General features: G+C 42.2%; 1 protein-coding gene across 1 annotated transcript in view; it reads left to right on the top strand.

Annotated features, from left to right (window-relative positions):
- Positions 1–16472, top strand: part of FOXK2 (forkhead box K2) — a 44629-nt gene that overhangs the window by 26329 nt on the left and 1828 nt on the right. The window contains exons 2-8 of the mRNA XM_053994441.1: positions 5347–5541; positions 8202–8349; positions 8800–8946; positions 11700–11893; positions 12677–12852; positions 13766–14062; positions 14459–14668. Coding sequence (XP_053850416.1) covers positions 5347–5541; positions 8202–8349; positions 8800–8946; positions 11700–11893; positions 12677–12852; positions 13766–14062; positions 14459–14668 — 1367 coding nt within the window. The remainder of the gene's footprint in view (positions 1–5346; positions 5542–8201; positions 8350–8799; positions 8947–11699; positions 11894–12676; positions 12853–13765; positions 14063–14458; positions 14669–16472) is intronic.

Here is a 16472-nt window from a genome sequence, read left to right as displayed (position 1 = left end):
TAGTGCTGGGAATTTTCAGGTGGCTACTCAATATATGACAATTTGGATGGATTTATAGATCACCTTTGTTATTAGATTGGAAGCCCAGACTTTAAACTGTTGGGTACTTTTCGATTATCTTGAAATAAAAACAGCAATTCAGTTCAATTTGTCTTCTTAATAAGTTTTGGGTTTGCTGATTCTTTTAGCTCTAAAGGTGATGACTCTATTCCAGAAATGGAGTGTGGTATTGACTTCTAGTTCAATTACACACAGCCCAAAGTCTTAAAAATAAATTCTGGATGTGAATAATTCAGTATGCCTGCTCTTGGTGTTGAGCAGTCAGAAACCTTTTGGTAGAAAATTCAGACACTGAAATATGTAATCATACTTCAACTTGTTGAGCTTTTTTCACTTCCATGGTAATTTTGGTTGTACTTGTTAAGACTCATCTTTTAAGTCTTGTTTATTTAAAAACCAGTTAAAAACCACAGCCACATATTGTTTAATCTATAATTAATATCCTATTAATCCATTGTGATGGAATCGATAATAAATGAAGCAGCAAATGGAGAAAAGATGAAATTGGGGTCCTTGTGCTTTCAAATTGAAATTTACCCATTAGCAGGAAGTCAATCAAATTGTAATTTCCAAGCACCCACGTTCCAGTAGGCACTTGCTTGAATGGACTCACTGCTGGAATGCTCAGGGCAGAGGGAAAGGCTAAAGGACCTCAATTTAATTTAATTTTTTTCTCCAGAGGCTCACACTTTGGGCACAAGCAGCTGTAGAAGTTGCAGCGAAGAGTTTGTGTCTGTACAAATGAGAAAACTCTTCACTGCTTTAGAGTGTATTTAGGAGAAATGAGTTTCCTTACCTATGTTTGGATGGCTTCAAAATTTTGACAGACAAGGCTCTAAGCAACCTGGTCTAACTTGGAAGTTACCCTGCTTTGAGCAGGAGATTGGGCTGGACACTTTCAGAGGTCCCTTCCAAACTTGATTTCTCTTGAATTGTGTCTGAAAGATGTAAAAGCTCATTTTTTGCTTGACTTGTGAAAAAGAATTATTTCAAAAGCGGGCCTGTTAGTGTACACTGTAGGTGATTAAGTGTCAGTGTGCACATCTTCTGCCAGAAGTATAAATAAATGAATTGGCTGTGAGAGTCATTTTTACTGGAATCAGGGGAAAGTTTGGGAAGTGAATCACAAGTAGGTAGGTAAGAGGAATTAGAAAATGGATCAGTTTCAAATCTCCCTTCCATGGAAAGGAGACCATAGCTAGAAGTATAGTGATTTCCATGTTTTTTGGTTACTTCACTGATCAAAATAGCAGAAGGAAGTACAGATAGTATCATCTTAGGCTGCTGTACTGTCAGAGAAAACTGGAAAAGCTGTGTTTGGTGGTGCAGATGTTGATAATGACCCCTGCTTCTCTCTGTGGGGAGTTAACACTGCCCGTGTTCACCTTGAAAGTATTTGAAGTCAAAAATCGACACAAGCAATCTCCCAGATGCTGACTGGGTTCTTTTTTGAGTCTTGGCTTTTTAATGTGAAAAGCTGAAGCTGTCCTTGGCTCTCAGTAAATCAACAAGAGTTCAAAACCAGGCATCTTGTTATTCTTTCAGATCTGTTTAAATCTCAGGGGATCTTTAAGTTAACAGGGGTTCAGTATCACAGTCAGTGTGAAGGAATTGAGCTGTGCACTTGTAACTACCCTGACTTCAGGGGTTATCACTGCTCAACCCTTATAATCTATTTGAATGTAAAATCTGGAGGTGCTGATAAAAGAACCTGCTGATCAAAGTGGCATGGCAGCTTCTGTCTGATTTTGGTCCTGGTTCTTAGAAGGCAATTAAACTGGAATAATTCAAAGGATGCTGAAGCACTTGGTGTCACAGCAGGGTTTATGTACAGGGAAGAAATTGAATTCTTCTGCTGTGTTTTGGTTTCCCAGGTAAAGACAGGATGAAATTCCTCCTTCCCAGCCAGATGGTATTTTCACACAGGCAGAACTACAAGTGTATCATCAGCTTTTCCCTGCAGTATGGACAGAACTGCTGAGGGGAAATGAGAAAATACTGGAAATACAGATGTGACAAAACTAGACTTTGTACATTTTACCCTGAGACACTTCTCTGGCACCCTGCAAAGTTCCTAAACTCTGTAGAGGTCCTGCCTGGATCAGCATCGCTGTGTTTGGCTGGGAACTGCAGATATAAAGGAGTTATCTGTGGAATAGTTTGAAATGATGTGATGCTTGCTGTCTGTTTTCCAGTAATCAACCCACAATGAGCTTTTTTTTTTTTAATTTAAAGAATTAGTGATGTAATGAGCTATGTTTTAGCTGTGACATCTCCTCTGTGGTTCCTTGGGTCATGCAGTGGCTCCATTGTGATGCTCACCTGGACTTGTCACCAATAAATATACAAAACAGATTTATTTCTTTGGGATTTTTTTTTTGTAACTGGGTTGTCTAGATGAGTTTTTACTCCAGCAAGCCATCCTGTGGTAGTGTATTGTGAAACTATTGTAAGCTTTTGAACAGTGAGTAAAACCCAATTCAGCTTATGAAGGACTAAATGTTTGATGAGGTCTCTCCCTGTGGGTGTTTCTGTGGTTTTTGTTTAGTTCATTGTATAACTAAAGAATATGCCAAAACCAACTTGATTCTGATCAAATTAGAACATGTTCTGTACTTTGATTTTGGATGTAAACATCAGACATTTGCATAACTGCAATTTATTCAGGAATTCTCTTGGTTAGTATACACTCTTTATTCTGCTTTTTGGCTGAATTCCAGCTATAAAAATATCCTTCCATTAAAAAAAAAAAACTGTTTGCAAATATGAATCAATTGACAGATGTGGTCTTTTGATAATATTCAGGTGTTCATTGCTCTAACCAGACAGGGATTTGTAAGTACATTGTATCTTCCTTACTTACACTGGCCTTTCAGGCATGGGAAATGTAAACTGCACTGGGGATGCCTCTGGGTTTTCATGTCTGTCAGTTAAAGGTTTTTTGGCATGTGTAGAACCTCTGGAGTCTCCTGGCTGGTCAAAGCTCCTGTGTTTGGGGCTGCTTTTTGTGGGTGGATTTTTCCAACCTTGAACATTTGAGAGCCCCATGTCTGTGCTGCTGCCTTGTTTGCCAGAGGTGCCCACAGGGAGATGATGCATTCAGGGCTGCAGTAGGGTAAAAGGGAGATCTTTTAATATGTGTGTGCCTACATGGAATACCAAAGGAGCTGCTGAGTATTCCTTTTCTGCCTCTCCATGTTCCTGAAGTTGTGGAGATCCACCTCTTCCCCATCCTCACCTGGTGTGGCACGGGAGGACTCCAGTTCCTCAGTGCTGTGCACTGGGGTGGTTTTTTACCAGGCAATAAGGACTCTAATCAGAGAATTAGCACCTAAAGCCATGTCCAATTCTTCCCATGTTTTTCTTGAGTTGAAATAAATGTGGTCTTACAAGCATTTAAGGTAAATTTGCAGGTATGGAATAGCCTCATGAAATGCATAGGGAAGGTGACTAAATCTGTGTTTGTGTCAAGCAGATGTTGTTCACTTTCTCACAGGGATTTTTACTTAATCTTTGGCTGTCTTTGCATACACTTGAGTGTTGTTTTTTGTTGCTGCTTAAAAGAAATGCTTGGAAAATATTTTTATTAGCAAAACAACCAAGACCCCTTTCCATTGTCACTAAAACGATACAAGCACAAAATACTTTCTACTGGAAAAATCGGAGAAATGAGTTGTTACTGAATGTATTAAAAAAACCCAACCCAGAAATTGGTCCACTTAACTTCCTTGCTGAACTGCTTGTGCAGTTTTTTGGCATAGATTCTGTTCCTAATTTAGTACATTGAGCATGTTTCAGAAATAGGTCGTCTGTTAAATGCGGACACGGTCCGTACTCAGAAGTAAGACAGAGAGAAAAGGAAGGTCACTGTCAATTCTTTTTCTTTTTCCTGATCCTTGAATGTGGATTGTAGGGAAAAAGAACCACTGTGGTGCATGTGGCAAGGGACATAGTGAAAATCAAATGCTGCCTTTGTTCTATAAACATCCTTAGATTCATTTTAAGATATGAAAGCCAAAACACATGAGAGTTCATTTCTAAGGCTACTCCGCAGCTGAGTGTTCCTGCCAATTCTTACATCACTTTTATGTTTAATATATTTTTCCAGAGGAATGATCACTTTTATTTACAGTCTGTATTTTGCATTCATAGCTCATTTCTTACCCCTTGTTCCAGCATGTGCTTGTTTCCTTTTTGTATAAAACTAGATCTGCCTAGAAGCTCTTAAAAGCAAAACAAACCCAAACCCCAACATTTTGTAAGGTTTCTTTCTGGGTATAGTGTCGCTGGAAAGTCCTTTTCATCATGTGGGAGGTGTGTAAATGTCATCGTGGGTTTAGTGCTCAGTGTAGTCTAACAACTTAAGGATGAGGAGGTAGTAAAGTTATTTGAACTGTATTTTTATAGATGCTTTTGTTGAGACAAAATTAAGTTTCTTCTTTGCTCAAGATTGAGCAAATTTATTTACTGAGAAGTCAGAAACAAGCCTGTCCTGTTTAATTGGGTTCAATTCTAAATGCTGTGCACAGGGATGTAGAAGGAGGATTATCCTAAGGTACATTCATTGCATTTTATTTTTCAAATTTGTAAACAGTTGCACATTGTTAATTTATTGCTTGTCATTAAATTTAGGTGTGTAATCCTTGGTAATACATGAAAATAGGCAGTTTCCTGAAATTGGGTCTTAAATTCAGCTCTGAAAAAAGGTATTTGAATGTAGTACTAAAGCAGCAGTATACCCTGTAAATGAGCAGAATTGGAATTGATATATATTTAATTTAATAGGTATTTTAAGAGAAAAGAACCCAAATCTCTTAGACCAGTCTATGAAACTGGTTAGACCTCAAATTGGCCAACGTTCATGCTTCTGATTAATTCTGCTATCATGGACCAACTTGTTCATTTGCTGAAGCCTTTCCTTGGCATCATAAAATAATGAGGTTTTGTTTTTAAAATAGCTCTGCTTTGGGGCTACTGCAAGCTCAGGATGAACCTCATGAAATTTAGACACAATGCACAAACTGCCCTTGTTAGAAAAAATAGGATTTCCTTTTTATTCCCTAGCAAATGTCAGTTGCTTACCTGGGGATCTTTTCTGGTCATATTGATCTCCCTGTATGATCTTAAAATGAAGATGGTCATGGGTAATTATAAATATATATATAAAATTATAAATTCTAAATGAGCTTAGGTGATAACGTGCAAGTTATTCAGAAAGTCTTACATTCTGTAAACAAGTGGCTCATATATTTGGTTTTTTTTTTTTTTTTTATTTTTATTTTTCAGCTGTACTTTCAGGTTTCCCAGCACAAACATCAAGATAACATTCACAGCTCTGTCCAATGAAAAGAGAGAAAAACAGGAGGCCCCGGAGTCCCCAGTGAAGCCTGTGCAACCCCAGATCTCTCCCTTAACAATAAACATTCCAGACAACATGGCTCACCTGATCAGCCCCCTCCCTTCTCCCACAGGAACTATCAGGTATTTAAACCCTGCAGGTGGGATCAGGGCCACGTGCAGTCAGCCTCAGCACAACTTTCTCATTCAAGATTCTGCTTTTGATGTCAAAATTCAGCTGAAGCTCAGCCTTACCTGCCTCCAGAAACCCCCTTTCTGCTGACATAGCTGCATGAACATTAACATGTTCAATGTATAACATTCTGCTCAAGAACCTGGGATTTTTCTTGCATTTCAACAATTTAAATTGCTTTTTGCTCTTGCATGCTTATTGCAGTGCTTCAAATTAGACAATTTTAAATGACACCATTTTAAAACGTCCTGATTTGTCACTGTCCTGAAGTTCATCATCAGCAAAAATGGTGGTTTGGGTTATTATTGGTGTGGAAAATGGACTGATCTGTTACTTCAGAAGATTTGTTATGGGTTAGTCACTGCTGGAAGGGAGCAGACCTTTTACTGAAAGCACAGGCTGAGGTGCAGAGCTCAGTGTCAGGGTGGCTGATCCAGGATTTTCCCTGCTCTGCTGCTGCTTTGGTAATTGCAGCCCTTGTCCCACCTGTTACTTGGGACCAAACTCAATTAAACACAAGCAACCTGTCCTCACAAATTACTTCAGATGGGATTTTTCAAAGTCTTGGAAAGATCAGGAGCAAAACTTCAGTATCAAGGCCCTGAAAGTTGTTTCAGTCATTTACATGGTTTTGGAAGCTTTTTTTGTCCCCTCTCCCTTCCTGTGTCTTCACTTGAGTGAAGAACGGTCCATGCTCACTTTTTAAAAAGGTACAACTTGTTAATGAGATTTGAATGGAAGGATAATTGGCTTCTTGCATGTTTGCCAAGCTCTTGCTCTCTCTCTGGGAGTGTTTAATGACACTTGCTTAAATGATGGAAGCAGAGAGAAAAGATACCTAGACTTGGCTGTGTTACAGGTTTGCTTTCTTATAAGAATTCAGGGAAAACACATCTTGCCAACGACAGAGCAGCTCACAAATATTTCAGATAATATCCCATCTATCACCACTGGCTTTGCCTTGCTATGAATTTTGTAATTCTCTTCAGGGCTTTCATGCACCTGTTGAGTAGTTTATTACAGAAAAAAAAAAAGATGACAGTTTGGAGTCTATTTTGAGAGCAAAGCCTGACAGTTTCTCTGCAAATCATCCTGTTTTGTAGAAGGCTTGTAAACTTGCTTTGATTATACCATATGTGTCTCTTTGTCAATATATGCTGAAGTGAGCAGAGCAGAGGGATGTTGTCAGCTGATACGTGCAAACACAGAGCAGGAGTGACCTATATCTAAAAAAATAAATTAACTACACATTTGGGCTTTAACCAAGGATTCTTCTATACAACACTTAAAAATTGCCATCTCTCTCTTATAGTAAGTATATCACTAGTAACAAATCATGGGTGGATTTCTTGGGAAGTGAAGCTTTGAAACTCTCAGTGTAAGTATATATTGCCCAGTCTGTAGTGTTTGTCTCCTTCTGTACATAAGAAAGGAGGTAGCAAAAAACTTGAGGGGCCAGCCAGGCAGACAAACAAACCTTGACAGATGTAAATTGTTAAAGCTTTGGTGTACAGATGTAAAGAACGTTGTCTAGATTTATTTGTTCTTGATGTTTTGAACCACAGATTCAAAGATTAAAGATTATCTTTGGAGATAAGGCTGGTTCTGGGGGCGCAGCCAGGTGCAGCTATTGAGATTTCTAGTTTTTTGGAATTTCTGAGGGCTGCCTGGAAATCAGCTGCAGTATGAATTGCAGAGAGTGTGTCCTTGCAAGAGAGCTGCCAGAATTATTCTGGGGAAGGGGATGGACCTCACCTGCTGACTTTCTCTTTCCTCTTGGATGAAAGGAAATCATAGGAGAAAATTGGCATCGTGCAGCTGCAGTTCCTGTGGATTCTGCAAGGCAGGGGACCACTGCTAGAAAGATGTTCCAGTGGAATTATATCCAGTTTTACCTGGTTTTCTGTGATGGATGGCAAAATGTGAAGTGTTAGGAGATACTTTTGTAGCGTTTGGCACCATCTCTTGCTTTCTAACAGTGTATCTGCTCTGTTGGCCCAATACTGCATTAAATCAGCTGAGTCAGTGCTGATGCATCCCATTTATAGATAAATTTATGATTTTTATACACATATGTATGTGTAAGTATGTGCACACACCTGTAAACACTTAAAATAATGCTGGTTTCAATTTAAAAGAGAATCAAACCTTTTTTTACCTCACTGCTTGCTATATTTTCTCAAATGTGCAAAAACACTACACAGGAGAGATGATTTTTTTGGGGGCAGACTGAACACAAGCATATGGCAGAAATTCCATGCAAGATGTGTGTCTTGTTTCCAACGATTGTCTGAAAATTTGTGGTTGCTGATGCAGTTAAGGTGGACTTAAGGTGGCAAATCTTACACAAATACAGTACAGCCTGCTCAATCAGCTGATCCTTGTCTGGAGGAGGAAAGCCTGAGTGAGGTTTCTTCCTGCAGTGGTTCTGATTCCATGGCTGGCTTAGCAAGGCATGGAAGGTGGTTTGGAATGGAAGCCCTGCCAGCCCTTTAGCTGCAGCCTCACATCTCTGGTAGTGGCTTTGCTGCAGTAAGAGCTTTTTGATGAGACATAATGTGGTGATATACTGTATAACAAAATAGTAGGATCTTCTTTTTATGCTCTACAGTGCTGCGAATTCCTGCCCATCGAGCCCCCGCGGCGCAGGCTCTTCAGGGTACAAAATGAGTCGTGGAATAGCATCTGACCTACATTTGATGGCTGACAATTCACAGTCAGAAAACGACAAGGAAGCTTCAGGGGGAGACAGCCCAAAGGTAAACACAGCTTGAAACCAATGCCAGAAATTACACCTGAACTGAATGGAAGACTTGGGATGTTTTGTTTGCTAAGGTGTATGCACTGAGTGGTAATTTAACATGCCAGGCTTTAAAAACTGTGTGTAGGGTTTTGTGATCAGATGTGAGATTGATTGATTGATTGATTGATTAACCCCTGTCCCCTTTGGGGGAGGGTTCGTGTGCAGTTATAGATCTGTTTGGAGGCTATAGAAAATTCTTTGCTGTTATACATATCTGCAAAATGTATGTAATCCTAAAATTGCTAATCAGAAGAATGAAGCTTTCTTAGTTTCTTTTCTGCCTCAAGATTTTGGTTGTCCAAAAGTGCCCTAAGTCAAGTTAATGATGTTTTATGACTTTTGATCTGGTGAGAAGTGTGTATCTCTTCAAAGTTTGTTGATGCAGACTTTTCTTGTTTCTGTCCAGGATGACTCTAAGCCACCCTACTCCTATGCACAGTTAATAGTCCAAGCAATTACAATGGCCCCGGATAAGCAGCTTACACTAAATGGAATTTATACGCACATAACTAAAAATTATCCCTACTACAGGACAGCAGACAAGGGCTGGCAGGTAATTTTGATTTCTGGAATATTTTTGTTTTACATGTGAGCAATACTGGCAGCTGTAAATGGTCATGAGCAGGCAGTTGGTAAGCCTCATAACCCTTCAGATACAGAATTTTTCAAATGAGCACGTTGTCTTTCCTCTGATTGTAAGTTTTCCAGCAAAGTGGGCAATTTACATTAGTCTGTATTTTAAATGCTGCTTTATTGATGGAATGGTGTTCTCTAAACCTCTAGTAGGGATGCAGACAGACTTTGGGGAAAACAAAGTGCCTTTGGCACTGGATTTGAATCCTCTATGCTATCTAGGAAAGGTGTCATGTTCTGTAACTTACAGTTGTGTAAACATCCATGTTGCTATCTCGAGATAAAATGGAGATATCAAATGCTCCAAGTTTAGCTCTGTTTGAAAACAGTGATCTTGCCCATGCAGCAGGTGAAGGAACAAGTGTGTTATCTGTCATTATCTCACCCTGGTTCATGCACTGTTTGATTTGTGAACTTGCCCATTCCTGTACCAAACCTTTCAACTCTGCAGAATTAATTTCTGCTTTCTCTTCATTTTCACAAGACCAGCCTCAGCTTTTGCCAGGATGACTAACCAGTACAGATCAGTCTGGCAGAGCCTTCCCAGGCACACGTGAAGGCTCCGTGCCTTTGGTGCTGTTTTGGGTGTCTCAGATGCCAAGGAGCCCAGTTTGCAGGGCCTGGAACACCTGGAGCACATGGTCCATGCTGGGCTATCTGCTCCCTCTGTAGTTATTGCAGGGAGGTAAAATTTGGGGAGATTGGGTAAGGGGAAAAGTGAGGAAGTGTTAATGTTGGCTGCACAAGTGGAAGACTGAAGAATATAAGCCTTCCCTGCAGAGGAAGAGATTTTTCAATATTAATCACATACTTTGTCATACAGCCTAAATGAAAGCTGGGTCACTCTCCCAAGGTTAGCAGGGAATGTAGCTGTTCCTGGCTGTTTGCTAAGGGTTTGGTTAGTCAAGGACTTGGCTGTTGTGGCTGGGAGGTCTCTTTTGTTTCCCTTTCCCACATAACAGTGCAGTATCCTGGCTGCAGTCGTGTTGTTTTAGCAACAAGACTCTGTTTATAAAATGTTGATGCGTGTTTTGCTTCCTATTTTGCAGTACCTTGAGTATCTGTGTAGATGGTGTTGCTTTGTGAGCATCATGAACCCAACACACACACACAGAGTTATGCTGAGGTAAAGAGCTCTGCCACAGAGCAGGCTGTGGATTTGGGGCTGTAATGCTTCCTAAAGCCAAGGTGGTAGGCACAGCAGACAGTGTGTTCTGGAGTCATTAATCAGCAGCTATTCATAGAAACAATTGGAAAAGCTGAAAATCAGATGCTGTTCAGTCACTGCTCTGCCAGCTCCTCCACATTAGGAGTTGGATTGCAGCTCAGGTGACTTAGGATAGATGTTTTAAATCAAATTGGAGGCTATGTATGCACATATCATTGAAAACATAGAGTACAAACACATGTACAGTGGCCCAGCCCCACACCTTAAGGCACAGGTATTTATATCCTTTAGCATACAATGGTCTCATTTTGATGAGCATTTGAAGGCTCCTCTCTGTGAATTTATTTTAGCAGGTATTTTTGGATCTACTCCTTTATTCTAGCATATGGAGAAATAAATACAATTTATAAATATGTTCTTGGCATCTTTCTAGTTCTGTTTCCATTTTTGGCAGGGAAAAAAACATCTCTGGTTTCATCAGTTTGCATTCAAGAAATCATATGTGGTTATCATCACTGCTTTAAGCTTTCCAGACTTACCGCCAGGGTCATGAACTCAGATATTTGAGCAAGTTTTACACTGGCTTTGCAAATTTTTGAGAGCTTTTGTTAACATAAAGTTTTTTCCCATTTACCTCTGTTCCCCCACAAGTGTTTCAGGGTGAATCCTTAGCATCAGTCTCTTCCTGTTCAGTGATAGTATTGAGAGAGATTTTGGGGTTTATCTATGTTAAAAAAATGGAAAAATAAAATAAAATTAAATTCTATGTGCAAAGTTAGCACACATAGAACTACTTGAGGGTGTCAGCAGTTCTGTGCATTGCTCTGATGGAGGAGTGGGGGGATGTTGCAGCAAACTGAGGATGTGGGAAGGTGCAAAGGGACCGTGGTGACAAAGATCTGGAAGAGCTGGTTCAGGACCTGCTGCCACTTGGTGTTTTAATTGACACATTAAATTCTTGGCTCTGTTACTGAGACAAACTGGACTGTGGGTGAATTCACAGCAATCCAGCTGCCTGTGGAACTTGTGTAATTTATTTAGCCTTTTCTTTCTGAACTGTACAACAGCAACAGAACTACCATGTAGGATCAGAATCAGTCTATGCTGTGTTCTGCTGGCCCTCCTGGAGGGAGCTGGGACACCTGGGGAAGGGTGGTGTACAAGCACTGGTCATTTTTATTTTTGTTTTTAACACTGCATTCTGCACAAGTATTTGTAGTGTTCTAAACATTGGTTTCAATCACCATGTTTCTCATGAGAGAATGAAATAAATGGGATTCCTGTTATTTCAATTAGAATACTGGGTTTTTAATTGTTGGGAAAGATTTTACAAATGCAAGAGTCCTTTCAGGTTTATGGCACTGCTTGGTAGTGCTCTGAGTTCTGTTAAATTAAGGCATTAAAGAGCTGAACCCCGAGTCTCCTATAGTACAAACTGCTGCAGTAGGCCACATTCTGACTTGGAAAAGTTATATGAATTCTACATATTTTTTTATGTTCCATAGAATTCAATACGTCACAATCTCTCTCTGAATCGTTATTTCATCAAAGTACCACGTTCCCAGGAAGAACCAGGCAAAGGCTCATTCTGGAGGATAGACCCTGCCTCTGAAAGCAAATTAATAGAGCAGGCTTTTAGGAAAAGGCGGCCTAGGGGAGTACCTTGCTTTAGAACCCCTCTGGGACCACTCTCTTCTAGGTAAGGAAAACCAGATGAACAAAAAGACTATGGCTGTTGTTTAATCTTCAGGCTGCTACAGACTTGATAGCTTTGGATACAGTCACAAGTTTAGTAATTTAATTTCATCCAGACTCAGTGTTTGAATTCTGTGTGTTTCATTAGGAGGCTGCCCCATACATCAGGCTTGTGTTTATTGCTTGTTTTTAAAGAACACAGTTTGCATAACTATCAGATTGTTAATGTATGCAAGCCTTGCTGTACCTTTGATGGGTTTTTCAGAATTATAATTTTAATTTCTAACTGCCATCTACTGGATTTTAAAACTGTTTACAAAGAAAATTCTCAGATACCAGCTACCATTTTATTGACCTTAGAGATGACAATTGTGTATTCAGTTTGCTAATGTTCGAGCAGAATTTGTGATGGGGAAATACCTGGGTTTAAATTATTCCCTCTGTAAAGTTATGGCCTTTCTGCTGGTGCAGATCTTTTTCTACTTGCCCTGTAGCCTCAGATTTGCTCATTGTTCTTCTCCACCAGAAGAAATGTTCATGTTTCACAGATTTAGAGTCTCCCCAAGAAGGCATCCAGCCGCTTCTTCTCCGTTAACTGTACCTGGAGTTTGCTTTTAAATTCTGTCCCTGTTTAACAGAAGCTTTTTAAAAGATCCTGAGCTCTGGGTTGTAGCTGTGCCCTCCCCTGCTGCGGGCAGTGTGTCACGCTCTCATTAGAGGAAGGCCGTGGGCTTTCACAGTTCAGAAGTTAAAACACATCAGCTGCTGCTTTCATTTCTAACTGCAGAAGTGCCCCAGCTTCTCCTAATCACTCTGGAGTGTTGTCTGCACACTCCAGTGGCGTCCAGACCCCCGAGAGCCTGTCCAGGGAAGGATCTCCTGTCCCCATGGAGCCCGAGCCCAGCGCCATCCAGCCAAAACTCGCCGTCATCCAAGAAGCGCGATTTGCACAGAGTGCCCCAGGTGAGCGGCCCTGAGCTCAGCACTGGGGCTGGGGGGCAGAGGGGGACCCCAAAATACTGCCAAGACTTAATGTGTACACCAAAAATCAGTATATATGTCACCTGTTCAGAACAGATCTGTGAGAAAGTCGGGAACAGCCAGGGAGGGTCTGTTTGAACGCATGGGGCCGTTGTTACCTGGGGCTGCTCCAGAACCTTGGGTCGCTGTTGCTGAGGAGAGGCTGTGCCTCTGTCCTGTAGGACTGTGCTGTCTTGTAACAGTTCTCTTGAAAAAAAACCCAAAAGGTAAGGTTGTGTGTGTTAGAGAAATAAGGAAAGGCCTTTCACACCTCTGTGCTCATGTCATCCTTCCAGAGTAGGGGGGATAAAAGAATTGAAAGGATAAAGAGAGATAAGAAATTTCCTATTTAAAACAAAAAGAACATTAGACACGATGGGATAAGGATGTGTTTGTTTCATTACCTTCTTTGATATACATTTGCCATCCAGTTTCTTGGCAATGGAAATGTGGCACTGCAGAGGGCAGAGATGGTTCTGAGCATTCCTCAGGATTGCCAGTGCAGCACACAGAGAGCATTCCCAGTGCTGGCATGCTGCACAAACACCTGCAGCACACACGTGTTCCTCTCTGGAAAGGGCTTTACTTAAATAAGTACTGAGCACAGCTTTGTTTGGGGGCAGAGCTGGGGTGTGTGGGTCTTGCTGAGCCAGTACAGCCCTTACCTTGAGCCTGGAGCTGGGAATAACCACTTGTCCTAACCTTCGTTGTCCTGTATTACCTTTTGGCTCATTCAGGCATTAGTAGCGAAGGAGCTTGTTAATTCTCTGAGGTTTAAATGTGAAGTTTAAAAGAACGACTGGCTTAGAAGAAATAATGAAAATTGGCAGTCTAATTTTGACCTCTTTCTTGGTAGGATCACCTCTCTCTAGCCAGCCAGTTTTAATTACTGTACAACGGCAGCTACCACAAGCTATCAAACCCGTCACCTACACTGTTGCAACTCCCGTGACAACATCGACCTCCCAGCAGCCTGTAGTTCAGACAGTTCACGTTGTGCACCAGATCCCAGCTGTGTCAGTCACCAACGTGACTGGATTAGCACCAGCAAACACTTACACTGTCGCGGGACAGGCGGTGGTCACACAAGCTGCTATGGTCACCCAGCCCAAGGTAGAACCTCAAGAGAATGGAGACCACAAGGAAGTCAAAGGTAAGAAGAACCTGTGGGGTTGTTTTGGCACCTCTTTATACAGAGGGATCGGTATTTGAAATTTAGAATTGTAGAACCATAGAAGAGTTTGGTTTGGAAGGGCCTTAAAGCCCATCTTGTTCCAGCCCCTGGTGTGGGCAGAGATGCCTTCCACTGTCCCAGGTTGCTGCAGGCCTCATTCAGGGAGGGGCAGGGATGGGGCGTCAGTACTTGCAGGGCAATGCTTGAAGTGTTTGGCTAAAACTGAAGATTTCAAATTGTAATTTCTCAGATATGTTGGAGCGAGTAATAAAACAACAGCAGCCTTGTTGTTTTCCACTGAGGCCTGATTGAGTGAAACCAAGTGGTTCCTGAGCACTTTGTTAATTTTAACCAAATTTTCTCTCCTGTTTGCAGTGAAAGTGGAGCCTCTCCCTGCTATTAGCCATGCTGCAATAGGAGCTGCTGGTCGCATCATCCAGACATCGCAGCCCACCCCCCTACAGACAGTCACCATCGTGCAACAGGCGCCGCTGGGGCAGCACCAGCTGCCCATCAAAGCTGTCACACAGAACGGAACGCACATCGTGCCCCTGAGCGCCGCCGTGGCGGGGCAGGGCAGCGCGGGTATGTCCTCCTCTCCTCTCCTCTCCTCTCCTCTCCTCTCCTCTCCTCTCCTCTCCTCTCCTCTCCTCTCCTCTCCTCTCCTCTCCTCTCCTCTCCTCTCCTCTCCTCTCCTCTCCTCTCCTCTCCTCTCCTCTCCTCTCCTCTCCTCTCCTCTCCTCTCCTCTCCTCTCCTCTCCTCTCCTCTCCTCTCCTCTCCTCTCCTCTCCTCTCCTCTCCTCTCCTCTCCTCTCCTCTCCTCTCCTCTCCTCTCCTCTCCTCTCCTCTCCTCTCCTCTCCTCTCCTCTCCTCTCCTCTCCTCTCCTCTCCTCTCCTCTCCTCTCCTCTCCTCTCCTCTCCTCTCCTCTCCTCTCCTCTCCTCTCCTCTCCTCTCCTCTCCTCTCCTCTCCTCTCCTCTCCTCTCCTCTCCTCTCCTCTCCTCTCCTCTCCTCTCCTCTCCTCTCCTCTCCTCTCCTCTCCTCTCCTCTCCTCTCCTCTCCTCTCCTCTCCTCTCCTCTCCTCTCCTCTCCTCTCCTCTCCTCTCCTCTCCTCATTCTCTCCTCATTCTCTCCTCTCCTCTCCTCATTCTCTCCTCTCCTCTCTCCTCATTCTCTCCTCTCCTCTCTGTGGTTGTTATAGGGATGTACTTAGTGGTGACAACCCATCCTCTCTCCTTGTTAAACCAGCATAGAAACAAGTTTTAAAAGGAGCTCCTGTAAATCAGAGCTGCTAAAATGGTGCCTGCTCCCAGGTGGTTTGTTGGAAGCCACCAACAGGAAAACCAGAGCTTGCTTGTGGGTTGGCTCTTTGAACTGTTACTTTTTATTATGATTTTATTGAACCTGTACTGAAAAGACCAATATTCTGTAAGGTTTTGAGGTGGTTCATGTTTGAATCCATCATTCCCCTCTGGGCCTGAGTGGGCAGCAGTGCTTTGTCATCATTCCACACATTCCCTCTCACTCCCAGCACGGGCAGGCTTGCTCTGCTGCAGGTCCTCACAGCTTGTTCTAACAGTTTTGGTTTAGGTATTATCTGATACTGAAGGAGAGGTTTTTTGTCATATGTTTACAGAAATACTTTTGGGGCTGTCTTACATCAATTCATTACCTGTCTTTCTAATGGAATGAATTATCTTCTTCATTTCCTTTTTACTCCTTTGCCATCACTGACATTTATAGGTCAGTGTTCTGGCTGCTGCCACTTCACTACCAGCTTAAGAGCAGCAAAAGCATCACAGTCAGACTTGAGGTGCACTTTCTGTGTCAGAAGGGATGTGTGAATAGAGCTGAGAGCCATGTGAAATATACTGAAAAGCTATTTTTAAAAGTAAGGAATAATTATTTTTCTCTTTTTCCTGGATTCTGAAAACTCAGCTGATTTCCACACGTTCCCTGACCCGGCAGCCGAGGGCTGCAGGGTGTGCAGGGAGTGTGGCTGCACACAGGAGTAGACTTGTGATGCTTCCCACTGTTGTCTCAGTGTGTGTTGGCTGTGGAGTGAGGTGTGCTCCAGGTCCTGGTTTCTTGTTACAGTAACTCCTAAAGCAGCAAGAAACCAGGTAATTCTCAGGCAAAGCATCTAAAGTGGGAGCTGAGCCCATAGAAACAGATTTGTGTTTGTCTGTGTGACACACACGGCTGTGTTCACACACACATCTGTGTGTTTGTCTTTGGTGAAAGAAGGTTTGTGCCATCTGAGAAGAAAGAAGTGCAGAGCAAATCCTGTTCCATTTTCCATGTGCAGTAAAGCAGCTGCTTTCAGATCCTGCTCTCAGCAGAACAGCTTGGCAGCATTGCTTGGTCCCTGTGAGTCAGCTGAGAGCTCT

Source organism: Vidua macroura, chromosome 19 (genome assembly GCF_024509145.1).
Source record: "Vidua macroura isolate BioBank_ID:100142 chromosome 19, ASM2450914v1, whole genome shotgun sequence".
NCBI classification, from domain to species: Eukaryota; Metazoa; Chordata; class Aves; order Passeriformes; family Viduidae; genus Vidua; species Vidua macroura.
This window is presented reverse-complemented; position numbering and strand designations above follow the sequence as displayed.